Source organism: Rana temporaria, chromosome 7 (genome assembly GCF_905171775.1).
Source record: "Rana temporaria chromosome 7, aRanTem1.1, whole genome shotgun sequence".
Classification (NCBI taxonomy): domain Eukaryota; kingdom Metazoa; phylum Chordata; class Amphibia; order Anura; family Ranidae; genus Rana; species Rana temporaria.
Window position 1 is genome coordinate 42,303,009 of NC_053495.1, and position 13,546 is coordinate 42,316,554.

The 13,546-nt window shown below is 42.5% G+C and overlaps 1 protein-coding gene across 1 annotated transcript in view; it reads right to left on the minus strand.

The window, feature by feature from the left end:
* The window catches only part of CACNA1D (calcium voltage-gated channel subunit alpha1 D), a 462,312-nt gene that overhangs the window by 122,749 nt on the left and 326,017 nt on the right, over positions 1 to 13,546 (minus strand). The window contains exons 23-25 of the mRNA XM_040359270.1: positions 12,124 to 12,211; positions 6,764 to 6,871; positions 1,687 to 1,739 (exon numbers count right to left, since the gene is read on the minus strand). Of these exons, the coding sequence (XP_040215204.1) occupies positions 1,687 to 1,739; positions 6,764 to 6,871; positions 12,124 to 12,211 (249 nt within the window). The remainder of the gene's footprint in view (positions 1 to 1,686; positions 1,740 to 6,763; positions 6,872 to 12,123; positions 12,212 to 13,546) is intronic.

Sequence of the window (13,546 nt, forward strand, 5' to 3'; positions counted from 1 at the left end):
GCAGTAGGAAACCGGCTGTGTAGGCTTCACTGCAAGTTGCTTTTACTTAAAATGACGGCGCCTGCACCCGAAGCTGATTGACTAATCGATTTGGGGTGCTGACATCCTGGGATCCCTGGACAGGCAAGTGTCCTTATGTTAAAAGTCAGCAGCTACAAATACTTAAAAAAAAAATTCCAGACTGGAGCTCCTCTTTAAAAGGAACTGCAGTCTGCTCACATAATTTGTAATAAAAACATCTTTGCCATCCTGAAGCTTCCCTCCAACCACTTTGCATATTATTTTAGATATACTGTGATTCTGTACTTGACAAAAATGCTGCAGAAATCTCCTTCCACTGAGTCCGGCTGCATCCATTTTAACTGTGGGCAGCTGAAGCTGCTACCTGTTCACTTCCTGCATTTACACAGACACACAGAGGCACACCTCCAGCTCTGCAGCTCTCATTGACTCATCAATCCTCCCTTCCTGGCAAACTCTCACGAGAGTGAGAGAGGGAGGTGTGCATGATGTCATAAGCCTAGGCTTTTAACAGACAAGAAACAGGAAGTGGGCTGTATAAGGTATTTACTGGCAGAAAAAAAAAATGTTTTACTATCCAAAGTTAAAACAACAAGGGCAGAAGATTTAATAGGAAAGATGAAAAAATTACTGAAGGTCCGCTTTACGATAAACCCTCCTGGCGGTATTCCCGAATCTGGCTCGGGGCAAGATTTTTATACCAAGAGCGGTATCCCCAAGCCAGACTCGGGCTCCCCTCGCTGCAGCCAGAGACAAAGTTACTTACCTTGTCCCTGGATCCAGCGATGCCGCCGCCGCGCTGTGTGAGCGAGCGGCGTCCATGCTCGATTCACACAGTGTCCCCACGTGCCTCCGATCTACGTTCCCTGCGACGTTACGACGCACGGGGGCGGAGAACGGCGCCAAATTCAAAAAAGTAAACAAACACATTACATACAGTATACTGTAATCTTACAGATTACAGTACTGTATGTAAAAAATTCACCCCCCCCCCCCTTGTCCCTAGTGGTCTGCCCAGTGTTCTGCATGTACTTTTATATAATAAAAACTGTTCTTTCTGCCTGCAAACTGTAGATTGTCTATAGCAACCAAAAGTGTCCCTTTATGTCAAAAGTCATTTTAGAGCAGCTAGAAAACAGTGATAATAAATTATAATCACTTGCAGAATTGAGCGATAGCGATTTGTGGGGAAATTCGTCATTAAAAAAAAGTAATGACAGCCACAATTCTGCAACTGAGCAAATTTCAGTGTTTTTTTCAGTTGATTACATTATTGAATAATTTTATTATAATTATATTATTATTTGTTATAATTATTTATAATTATTTATTATATTATAATTTATGATTTTGTTTTTCAAACTTTTTCATACCCGAGATGTCTACTAGACTCTTGTTCGGACAGATTTAAGTGAGTTATTCCTAAGAATTACAGGCCTAAAATATAAAACGCCAAATTTCCTTGCAAAATAATGGTACCGCTTTCAGCACCTAAAATTTGAAATAACCATACCGCCAGGGAGGTTAAAGTAGAATACTACAGCATTTAAACTCCATAACTCCCAAAGACTGGGTAGTTACATTATCTTCTCTTGAAGTAACCTACATAAAAAGTCACAAAGCAATAAGGTTTTTTAGGAGAATGATAACAATGCAGATACTTACTTGCACTCTTCTGGTGTCTGCTTTGCTTCATCAGAACATCGATAAAATTTGCCCTAATTTTGAATGAAAAAGGTTATAATTGGCCAGCTTTATATTTGTTTATACAGTCGTTATGATAGTTTTGGCAAGCTACAATATAATAACTATGTACACTGAAAGAGTATCAGGTTGCTCAAAAATTTGGGAGGCAAGCTTGTAAGTCCAGGAAGAAGGTAGCTTCTAATTTTTTTTTTTAAATAAATCCGAAGTAGGACTGCTTTTTACTTTTTATGGATCTTACCAAACACTATTGTGGATTTAAAGTAGAACTATAGGCACAGGAGGATTATAACCCCTCTCAGTGTTTTTTTTTTTCCAATGTGTCCCATTGGGGAGCTTTCCCTCAACTTCCTGTCCCATAGCCAAAACAGGAAGCGAGAGGAGATCCCTGCAATCTAAAGGAATCTCTTGCCCCCCCCCCCCCCCCCAAGGTCACAAGAACTAGTGTCCCTGTCCTTCGTTTACTTTCACTTTCATTAATAATGGTAAACAGGACTAATAGAGAGGGTGAATCTCCATAATATGGCCAGAGGGAGCAATTAAAATGTGTCAGTTGTTCTAATCCATCTCAACTGTCCAAAAAAAAAGTCTTGCCTTTAGTTATACTTTATAGTATAACTAAAGGCAAAACATTTTTTTTTAGTTTTGGATAGTGTGGAGAGGGATTAGAACACCTGCCAGTTTTTATTGCTGTCGGTGTCAGATTCACTCTCTCTATTTGTTCTGTTTGTAATCATCATCAAAAGTGAAAGTAAAAGAAAATCCCAAATTTGTGGGGACATCTTCCAATAGGGACACTAGTTCTGGTGACCTAGCGGTCCCCAAGAAATGCCCTTAAAGGGGCTGTAAAGGTTTGTTTTTTATTTTCTAAATTGGTTCCTTTAAGCTAGTGCATTGTTGGTTCACTTACCTTTTCCTTCAATTTCCCTTCTAAATATGTTTTTTCTCTGTCTGAATTTCTCACTTCCTGTTCCTCCTCAGTAAGCTTGCCCCCATCATCCAAGCTGTTCTGGCTGGGGGTTAGTCAGCCAGAACAGCTTACTGAGGAGGAACAGGAAGTGAGAAATTCAGACAAAGAAAACAAAGAAAAAAAAACATTTAGAAGGGAAATCGAAGGGAAAGGTAAGTGAACCAACAATGCACTAGCTTAAAGGAACCTATTTAGAAAATAAAAAATGGACCTTTACAACCTCTTTAATTTGAAGGGATTTTCTCTCACTTCCTGTTTGGCTATGGGACAGGAAGTAAAGGAAAATCTCCGCAATGGAACACAGACAATGAAAAAAAAAATTGACAGGGTTTATAACCCTCCCTTGCTCCATCCAAAATGAAAATAAAAAGTTTTGCCCATAGTTCTACTTTAACTTAACAGAGTTGATAGGCTAGATCTGCTTAAAGGACCCAGGAAAATGTTTTCCAGAAATGATCATTTAACCCATCCAACCCCAAACAGCCTATCAAGCAGTCTTTAGAACCAAGGCAGAACATAGTTGTCTGACAACAAAAAAAGAAAGACATTGGTATATTATCAAACTGAATATGGATTGCAGCAGCCAACCAAGATGTCTACTGCAGATGTCTGTCCACTGCTGCCTGTATTTATTGTGGATTGTGGATTGTCTATAATAATTAACCCCCTAAGGCCGCGTACACACGATCGGTCCATCCGTTGAGAATGGTCTGATGAACCGTTTTCATCGGTCCAAACCGATCCTGTGTGGGCCCCATCGGTTAGTTAACCTTTGGTCAAAAAAATAGGAACTTGCTTTAAAATGTAACCGATGGACGCCTAACCGATAGGTCAAAACCGATCGTTAGTACGCACGACCATCAGTTAAAAATCCACACATGCTCAGAATCAAGTCGACTCATGCTTGGAAGCATTGAACTTCCTTTTTTATCAGCAAGTCGTTGTGTTTTACGTCACCGCGTTCTGACACGATCGGTTATTTAACCTATGGTGTGTAGGCACATCAGACCATCAGTCAGCTTCATCGGTTAACCGATGAGAACGGTCCGAGGCCTTAGAGTGATAATCGGCTTCATAGAATGGTTCAATTTGTTTCGAAAAGCTATATTCTCACTATGGGGATATGTTTGCCATATGACTATATCTTTCCCAGGCCAAGGTGATTATCTCACCGTTTTCAGTAGTATACCCAAAATGATAAACTTCCAGTTCCATGAACATCTGGCTCAATTGGAAGAGATATAGATATGCATGACCTATTTGTTGTTTGAGAGCTATAAATCCAATTTAGACATAAGAGAATATTTTTTCTAGGCAGATTTACATTGAGGACTATTACATTTATTGGATGTATGATGTGTCCACAATACTAATTACTGAGGTAATAAACACAGACATTCATTTTTTATTTTTTGGCTCATGTATGGTTATTTTAGGTTCAATAGGTGTTTGTCTTATGAACACATGTACGGTTATTTTCAAAATTTTTAGATTTAACAGCCAGTAGATGGTTTAAATATATTAAATGTATTGTTGTCATTTGTATTTATAACAAAACATTTGTATATTTCTCTATGAATTTTGGCCAATTTTTTTTTTTTTGGATTAAAGCGGGGGTTCACCCTTAGAGGGCACTTTTTAGCCTTAGATTCCTGCTCGTTTTGTCTAGGGGAATCGGCTATTTGTTTTAAAATATGAGCAGTACTTACCCGTTTACGAGATGCATCCTCTCCGTCGCTTCCGGGTATGGGCTGCGGGAATGGGCGTTCCTTCTTGATTGACAGTCTTCCGAGAGGCTTCCGACGGTCGCATCCATCGCGTCCTGATTTCCGAAAGAAGCCGAACGTCGGTGCGCAGGCGCAGTATAGAGCCGCACCGACGTTCGGCTTCTTTCGGCTACTAGTGACGCGATGGATGCGACCGTCGGAAGCCTCTCGGAAGACTGTCAATCAAGAAGGAACGCCCGCTCCCGAAGACCCATACCCGGAAGCGACGGAAGAAGATGCATCTCGAAAACGGGTAAGTACAGATCATATTTTAATACAAATAGCCGATTCCCCTAGACCGAACGAGCAGGAATCTAAGGGGACAAGGGCAACAATTTTATAAATGGGTGAACTCCCGCTTTAACTACTGGTAAGCAATTCCACTATTGGCCCCTTATATAATATTGTCATTTCTAAGGTATTATATGCTTTACACAACAAAATTAGGTACCAGCTAAGCACTGTTGAGGGTAAACAGTAAATGGCACCCCCCCCCCCCCCCAACTCCTCGTGCCTTGAATAAGCCTTTATGTTCAGTGCTAGCTGAGCTATGTTCCTCCAGTGCTGGACTGAACTCAAACAGAACAAAGGGTCATAAACTCTTGTGTTTCCATACTAACTTTCTGTCATTTCTATTAGTCACTATTTAGGCTGGTAAAAAAAACTATAGCATTAAATGGGTTATATTCTTATACAGGGAGTGCAGAATTATTAGGCAAATGAGTATTTTGACCACATCATCCTCTTTATGCATGTTGTCTTACTCCAAGCTGTATAGGCTCGAAAGCCTACTACCAATTAAGCATATTAGGTGATGTGCATCTCTGTAATGAGAAGGTGTGTGGTCTAATGACATCAACACCCTATATCAGGTGTGCATAATTATTAGGCAACTTCCTTTCCTTTGGCAAAATGGGTCAAAAGAAGGACTTGACAGGCTCAGAAAAGTCAAAAATAGTGAGATATCTTGCAGAGGGATGCAGCACTCTTAAAATTGCAAAGCTTCTGAAGCGTGATCATCGAACAATCAAGCGTTTCATTCAAAATAGTCAACAGGGTCGCAAGAAGCGTGTGGAAAAACCAAGGCGCAAAATAACTGCCCATGAACTGAGAAAAGTCAAGCGTGCAGCTGCCAAGATGCCACTTGCCACCAGTTTGGCCATATTTCAGAGCTGCAACATCACTGGAGTGCCCAAAAGCACAAGGTGTGCAATACTCAGAGACATGGCCAAGGTAAGAAAGGCTGAAAGACGACCACCACTGAACAAGACACACAAGCTGAAACGTCAAGACTGGGCCAAGAAATATCTCAAGAATGATTTTTCTAAGGTTTTATGGACTGCTGAAATGAGAGTGAGTCTTGATGGGCCAGATGGAAGAGCCCGTGGCTGGATTGGTAAAGGGCAGGGAGCTCCAGTCCGACTCAGACGCCAGCAAGGTGGAGGTGGAGTACTGGTTTGGGCTGGTATCATCAAAGATGAGCTTGTGGGGCCTTTTCGGGTTGAGGATGGAGTCAAGCTCAACTCCCAGTCCTACTGCCAGTTTCTGGAAGACACCTTCTTCAAGCAGTGGTACAGGAAGAAGTCTGCATCCTTCAAGAAAAACATGATTTTCATGCAGGACAATGCTCCATCACACGCGTCCAAGTACTCCACCGCGTGGCTGGCAAAGGGTATAAAAGAAGAAAATCTAATGACATGGCCTCCTTGTTCACCTGATCTGAAACCCATTGAGAACCTGTGGTCCATCATCAAATGTGAGATTTACAAGGAGGGAAAACAGTACACCTCCTGAACAGTGTCTGGGAGGCTGTGGTTGCTGCTGCATGCAATGTTGATGGTGAACAGATCAAAACACTGACAGAATCCATGGATGGCAGACTTTTGAGTGTCCTTGCAAAGAAAGGTGGCTATATTGGTCACTGATTTGTTTTTGTTTTGTTTTTGAATGTCAGAAATGTATAATTGTGAATGTTGAGATGTTATATTGGTTTCACTGGTAAAAATAAATAATTGAAATGGGTATATATTTGTTTTTTGTTAAGTTGCCTAATAATTATGCACAGTAATAGTCACCTGCACACACAGATATCCCCCTAAAATAGCTAAAACTATAAACAAACTAAAAACTACTTCCAAAAATATTCAGCTTTGATATTAATGAGTTTTTTGGGTTCATTGAGAACATGGTTGTTGTTCAATAATAAAATTAATCCTCAAAAATACAACTTGCCTAATAATTCTGCACTCCCTGTATTCCCCAATACAAACTACTCACCAATCTCTTTCGTCAGATCACCTACCTTAAATAGCTGAACCCCGATGCAGGCAAACATGAATTGCAGTAATGTTGTAACGATCATAATGTTACCAATAGTCCGGATGGCGACAAACACACACTGAACAACATGCTGAAATGGCAGAAAAGTGTAATATCTAAATAATTACATATCGATAATACACTGTCTTAAAAGCAGTGTTAATTTTTACATCAAATTTCGATTTAGTTATAGTCTTTGGACCCCGCCCCCCCTCCCCCATTGGTACACCACTGCTCCAGAGCTTAGTAAATGAGCAGAAGGTCTGCTGACTTCCATCATCCAATGATGTGCAAGCAAAAATTCTGTTTTTTTTTTTTTTTCTTGCATGTGATTGGTATTCTTTGCAAAGTGAAGCTTTACCTCATTTACTAAACTCTGGAGCAACTGCACTTTAAAAAGTGCATAGTCTATTTGCCTTTTGGAAAATCAACCTCTATGTTTTGGAGATGGGAAGAGGGCATTTTTTTTTGTAGTCCAAACCATGAGAGCAGCCTAGGCTGACAATCCTACTCATCTACAAATACAGTGCAGTGCGTGAGAATTGTCACCCTAGGACAGGAAGTGTAATACTGGCAGGATCACCAGGTGAAATAAAAAAATAAAAGCCAAAACAAAAACGAATAAAGACACCGGGCCAGATTCAGAACGGAGATACGACGGCGTATCTCCGCATACGCTGTCGTATCTCTGAGTGCGGGCCGTCGTATCTATGCGACTGATTCAGAGAATCAGTTACGCATAGATTTCCCTAAGATCCGACCGGCGTAAGTGTCTTACACCGTCGTATCTTAGGCTGCATATTTACGCTGGCCGCTAGGTGGCGCCTCCGTATAGTTATGCGATGAATATGCGAATTAGGTAGATACGCTGATTCAGAAACGTAACGTCCGGCGGGCGCATTTGTTTACGTTAGGCTTTTTTCGGCGTAAAGTTACCCCTGCTATATAGGCGTAGCTAATATTAAGTATGGACGTCGTTCCCGTGTCGAGTTTTGAAAATTTTACATTGTTTGCGGAAGTCGTTCGCGAATAGGGCTGTACGTAAGTTACGTTCACGTCTAAAGCAATGACGACTTGCGGCGTAATTTCGAGCATGCGCACTAGGATTTTTCACGAACGCCGCATGCGCCGTTCGTAAAATACGTCAAATACGTGGGGTCATAGTGAATTTGAATAAAACACGCCCACATCATCCCCATTTGAATTAGGCTGCTTACGCCGACACAGATACGTTACGCCGCCGTAACTTGTATCTTGTGATGTTGCAAAAGACGTAATGCATGTATTTTTGCATGTCAAAATGTATTTCCTATAGGCGTTAAAAGTCACATAGAGCTACAAATGCTTTGCTAGTGTTAAAAATATAAAAAAATATATTACTGCGCTCATCCAATATAGCGCTGCACTTTTATTTTTCATTTGCTAGTGTTGTGTATTCATTTAGGCAGCGTATACAACAGACACATTATTGCTTCCTTTAATTGCACTGTTTTAGTATATTTTTTCATAAAGTTCTTCCAAAATAAAAATGCTCCAACTACCTCCACTGAAACTAATCAGTTTTCCCAGTGTGCTGCAGTACTCATGCTGCGGAGAGGCGCCAGATTACTGATTAATAGGACCAATAAACTCCTACCAATATGATCTGCAGCGTGTAGGAGCCATAATTGTTTAATGAAGCACATATTATTTTATGCTCCTTTCATTGATTCTCCTCTGCCTCTTCTCTAAATAGCTGACAGCAAATTAAATAGATATTTCAACAAATTCCCCATGGTAGCCCAGGATTAAAGTGGAACTTTACTCTCTCAATCAGTATTAACTATTTGTAATCCTTATACTGCTATCCTTAGTAAATAGATACAAAGGTATATTATATTTACTTGTTTAAAAAAAAATAAAAAATAAAAATTCTTAAAGCGGAGCTCCACCCAAAAGGGGAAGCTCTGCTTGTCTGCCTCCTCCCGCTTCCTCTGCCACATTGGGCACCTTTTGGGGGAGCGGGGGAGGTACCCGCTCCTACTTCCGGCTGACTTTGCCACAGTAAAATCTGCTGGAAGTTTGGCCCCCTCCTCCTACCCGTGCAGCCGCCCCAATCAGAGAGCGCAGCGCAATTTGTGCATGGGGATGGCGACAGCAGTAGCACCCGATAGCCGATTGAAAAATCAGCTTGGGTGAAGACACAGCTGGATTCCTGGACAGGTAAGTGTCCTACTATTAAAAGTCAGCAGCTACAGTATTTGTAGCTGCTGACTTTTATTTTTTTCTGCAGGAGCCTGGAGCTCCTTTCTAACCATTTGATGCCCGCGCTATAGCCGAAAGACGACTACAGCCTGGACTTAGATTGCCGGGAGGGCATACATGAACATCCTCCCGTGCTTGCACTGCCTGTGTGCCCCCTGCGGTGCGTGGGCGGCACACTCTGTGATCTTAGAGTCCTTGGGACTTGGCTGATCACAGATCGGAGTAAAGGGTCGATCCCTGCACTTTACCAAGTGATCAGCTGTCAGCCAATGAAAGCTGATCACATGATGTAAACAGAAACTGGTAATCTGCTTTTTTTTCCCTCATGCTGACAGCGTGAGGGGAAAAAAAATAAGACGATTACTGGCTTGTGTAAACAGGGGACATCTGTCCCACACATTGACAGCCACTGCTGCTAACCAGTGCCACCTACCAGTGCCAACTAGTGCCACCTACCAGTGCCCATCAGTACTGCTATCCAGTGCCACCAACCAGTGACACCTATCAGTGCCCACCAGTGCCGCCAATCAGTGCCCATCAGTGCCCATAAGTGCTGCCAATCAGTGCCCATAAGGCCCTCATCATCAGTGCCACCTATCAGTGCAGCCTCATCAGTGCCACCTATCAGTGCCGCCTTATCAGTGTAGCCTATCAGTGCCCATCAGTGCAGCCTCATCAGCACACATCAATGAAGGAGAAAAATTATCTGCTTGCAAAATTTTATAACAAACTATGAACTTTTTTTTGCATTTTCTGTCTTTTTTTGTTTGCTTAGCAAAAAAATGAAAACCCAGTTGTGATAAAACACTGACAAAATAAAGCTCTATTTGTGTGAAAAAAATAATATTTGTCATTCAAATAGTGACAGCGCTGAAAGTTGACAATTGGCCTGGGCAGGAAGGGGGTATAAGTGCCCCATAAATGAGTGGTTAAATTGCCTCCTGCCTTCTGGCCTAAGCAAACTAGGTCATACATCTCAGGAGACCCTGACCTAAGGGCAGATGGATTCCAGAAGTAACTGTTTGATAATTAATCTTACTCAAGATGGCCTTGACTAGAAATGCTAGGGGGGTGTATTTTTTTCCATTTTGGATAGAGGAAGGGAAGGTTATAACCCCTTACAGATTTTTTTTCGACATCGGTGTCCCATTGCGGAGATTTCCCTTCACTTCCTGTCCCATAGCCAAACAGGAAGTGTTGAGAAATCCCTACAAATAAAGGGAATTCCTTGGGGACCCCCAGGTCACCAGAACTAGTGCCCTATTGGAAGATTTCCCCTCTATTACTTTTCTGGGGACAATCCAAAATTTGGGATTTTCTTTTACTTTCACATTCAATGATAATAGTAAACAGGACAACTAGAGAAGCTGAATCTCCCCAACCTGACGGGTGTTTTAATCCCTCTCCATTCTATCCAAAACTAAAAAAACATAGTTTTGCCTTTAGCTGTACTTTAAAATTGAATTAAATTGTGTTTTTAGTTTGTCAAACTCAGATACAGTTAACAAAGGACTATTTTGGATAGATGAAGGGAGAGTAATAACCATCAGTTTTTTGCCACCTGTGTCCTATTGAAGAGATTTCCCATCACTTCCTGTCTTATAGCCAAAACAGGAAATGAGTGAAAATCCCCCCCGAAGTAAGGGAATCCTAGGGTACCACCAGGGTGAAATTTGGAATTTTCTTTCACGCTCGGTGGAAATGGTAAATAAAACTGATAGAAAGGGTTAATCACCCTAATGCCGGGGTAGGCAACCCGGGGCCCTCCAGCTGTTGTGGAACTACATTTACCATGAGTCATTGCAAGGCTGGCACTTACAATTACTCCCAGAGGCATGATGGGACTTGTAGTTCTGCAACAGCTGGAGGGCCCCAGGTTGCCTACCCCTGTTCTAAAATCCTGACAGGTGTTCTAATCTCTATCCACTCTATATAAAGCAAAAATAAAGTGTTGCCTTTAGTTATACTTTAAGTTTCACTTTAACAATATGTAGTGCCTGTGTACTTTATGGTACTGGTGCTAGTTCAATTTAGAGGGAGATCAGAGTGTAGTTAAACTCTGATCCAAATTGTTAAGTGTAAAACAGGGTCTCTGTCTCAGCTTGGCTGTTCTGTAGGCTATTCTGTTGAATTGGGGTGTTCTTCCAGCCCCGGTGGCAGCAGTGGAGTCAAGGTTTGGTTGCTCTTTCCCAGCAGCCAATTAGGAGGGTTTGGCCTCGCTGTGCATACTGTGGATAGGTATTTATGAGGCAGATGCCATTGCATCTGGGTCTTCTTCCAGTGTGACACCCACCTTTGGGGTGACCACATCACGGCCCCCCGGCATTATGGCCTACCTGGCCGGGGCATGTGTGCCACGCGGTGTTCCTGGTTCCGGGACCATGTTGGCCCTGAGCATCTGAACAGTGACGGGAACCCAGTGAGCAACTGGGTTCCCACCTTTGAGGATCCTAAGCTGTATTGCTGTTCGGTGGGGAGTCCATCTGAGGAGCGCCATAGAGAGGCTGGCGATCCAAAAGGGCCTCGTCAAACCACCAGGGATCAAGGTAGCCGGACACTGAAGGATTGATCCCCTGTCAGTCGGTACCTGAGCGACAAGTTGAAGGCGATCCAGGCATAATTTATCTAAGGAGGATTGCCTCTGTAACTACAAGTCAGAGGGGGCCTGTGGCAGAGGTGTCTCCCTGAAGTTCACCAAGGAGGGTCTGTGGCAGGGACGTTATCCTACAAATGTTCGAGTGATACTCCGGCTGCCAGGTCAGTGAGAGAGGCCTGTCCGGGTACACTAAACCCACTCATTAGTGGCGCAGAGAAGTGTTACGTTTGGGAGCAGGACTGTTTCCATATTATCTCGCCTGAATCTGCCTTTCTCCTTTCTTCTTCAACTTTACTTTCCTCACCACAAGTTTATTGTTTTTACCCGGCTGGGTAATAAAGATACACCTGTTGCGGACATTCCTTTTACTTCTACCAAATGCAATACGCATCATTCAACCCTAGGAATTCGGGGGAGCCATGAGGTAATCGTGCCACCCGAAACAACCAGCAGCTCCTCCGGGGATAGTGCTACAAATATAAATCAAAAGTCGAGAACCATACCTTCAGTCCTTTAGCTCTGTTGATTGCTCTCAGAGGCCGGAGTACTCTCAATACTCTCAGGATTTTCACTACAGATATAGCACTTGACCTGTGGAAATAAACAGTGTATGGTTGGGTCCGGACATAAGATCACTGTGCAAAATGAAACAGATTTTAACTACCAATTATTGATCCTGCCAAACAGACAAAATATAATCTAACATGGGACTTGTATTATCTCTAATGCCACAATACACACGATCAGTCCATCCGATGAGAACGGACCGATGGACCGTTTTCATCGGTTAACCGATGAAGCTGACTGATGGTCCGTCGTGCCTACACACCATCAGTTAAAAACGATTGTGTCAGAACGCGGTGACGTAAAACACAACGACGTGCTGAAAAAAAAACTAAGTCCAATGCTTCCAAGCATGTGTCGACTTGATTCTGAGCATGCGTGGATTTTTAACCGATGGTTGTGCCTACTAACGATCGGTTTTGTTCTATCGGTTAGGAATCCATCGGTTAAATTTAAAACAAGTTGTCTTTTTTTTAACCGATGGTTAAATAACCGATGGCGCCCACACACGATCGGTTTTGACCGATGAAAACGGTCCATCAGACCATTCTCCTCGGTTTAACCGATCGTGTGTACGCAGCATAAGACTTACCCTACATATCATGTAAATTACATGGGGCACCTGGGAAGGAGGCCCTTCTGGGTAAAAAAATGTTGTTATGTTTGTGTTTTTTTTTTAAACTTCACTTAAATTATTTGTAAAGGAAACCTCAAATCTTTTGATTCTTTTGACCAAAGAGTGCCCTTAAAGGAGTTGTAAATAAAATTTTTTTTTTTGGTGAAATGACAGGGTATAGGGACATAATAGTTAACTGATTCCTTTTAAAAACGATTAAAAATAGATAAAAATCAATCATGTAATGTCCCTCTAGTTTCTGGTTTCGTTTTTTGCATGTTTCCTGCTTCTCTGCTAAAGCGGAACTAAACTCCAGCCCTTAAAATTTCCCCTCGCCTACTTGCATTTTGCGAGTGCAAAATCGTTTCTGGCGAGGAGCTGGGAGTGGGGGGTTGAGCGCGGGTACTGCCGGCATGCAGGGATTGATCGGGAGCCGTTCTCCCATCAATCACCCTGGGGAAGAGAAAAGCCGCGGGATTACATAGCTGATAACCCGCTGTTACAGCTGACTTTACATTGCAGCTCCCTCCGCTCCACTCGTGGTTACACACAACCCCGCCTCCTGACCCCGTGCCTGTATCATATAGACAGAACATGTCCCAGCATTGGACTGGCATTCTGTCAATCTGATACAGGCACAGGGTCAGGAGGCGGGGCTGTGTGTAACCGCGAGTGGAACGGAGGGAGCTGCAATGTAAAGTCAGCTGTAACAGCAGGTTATCAGCTATGTAATCCCGCGGCTTTTC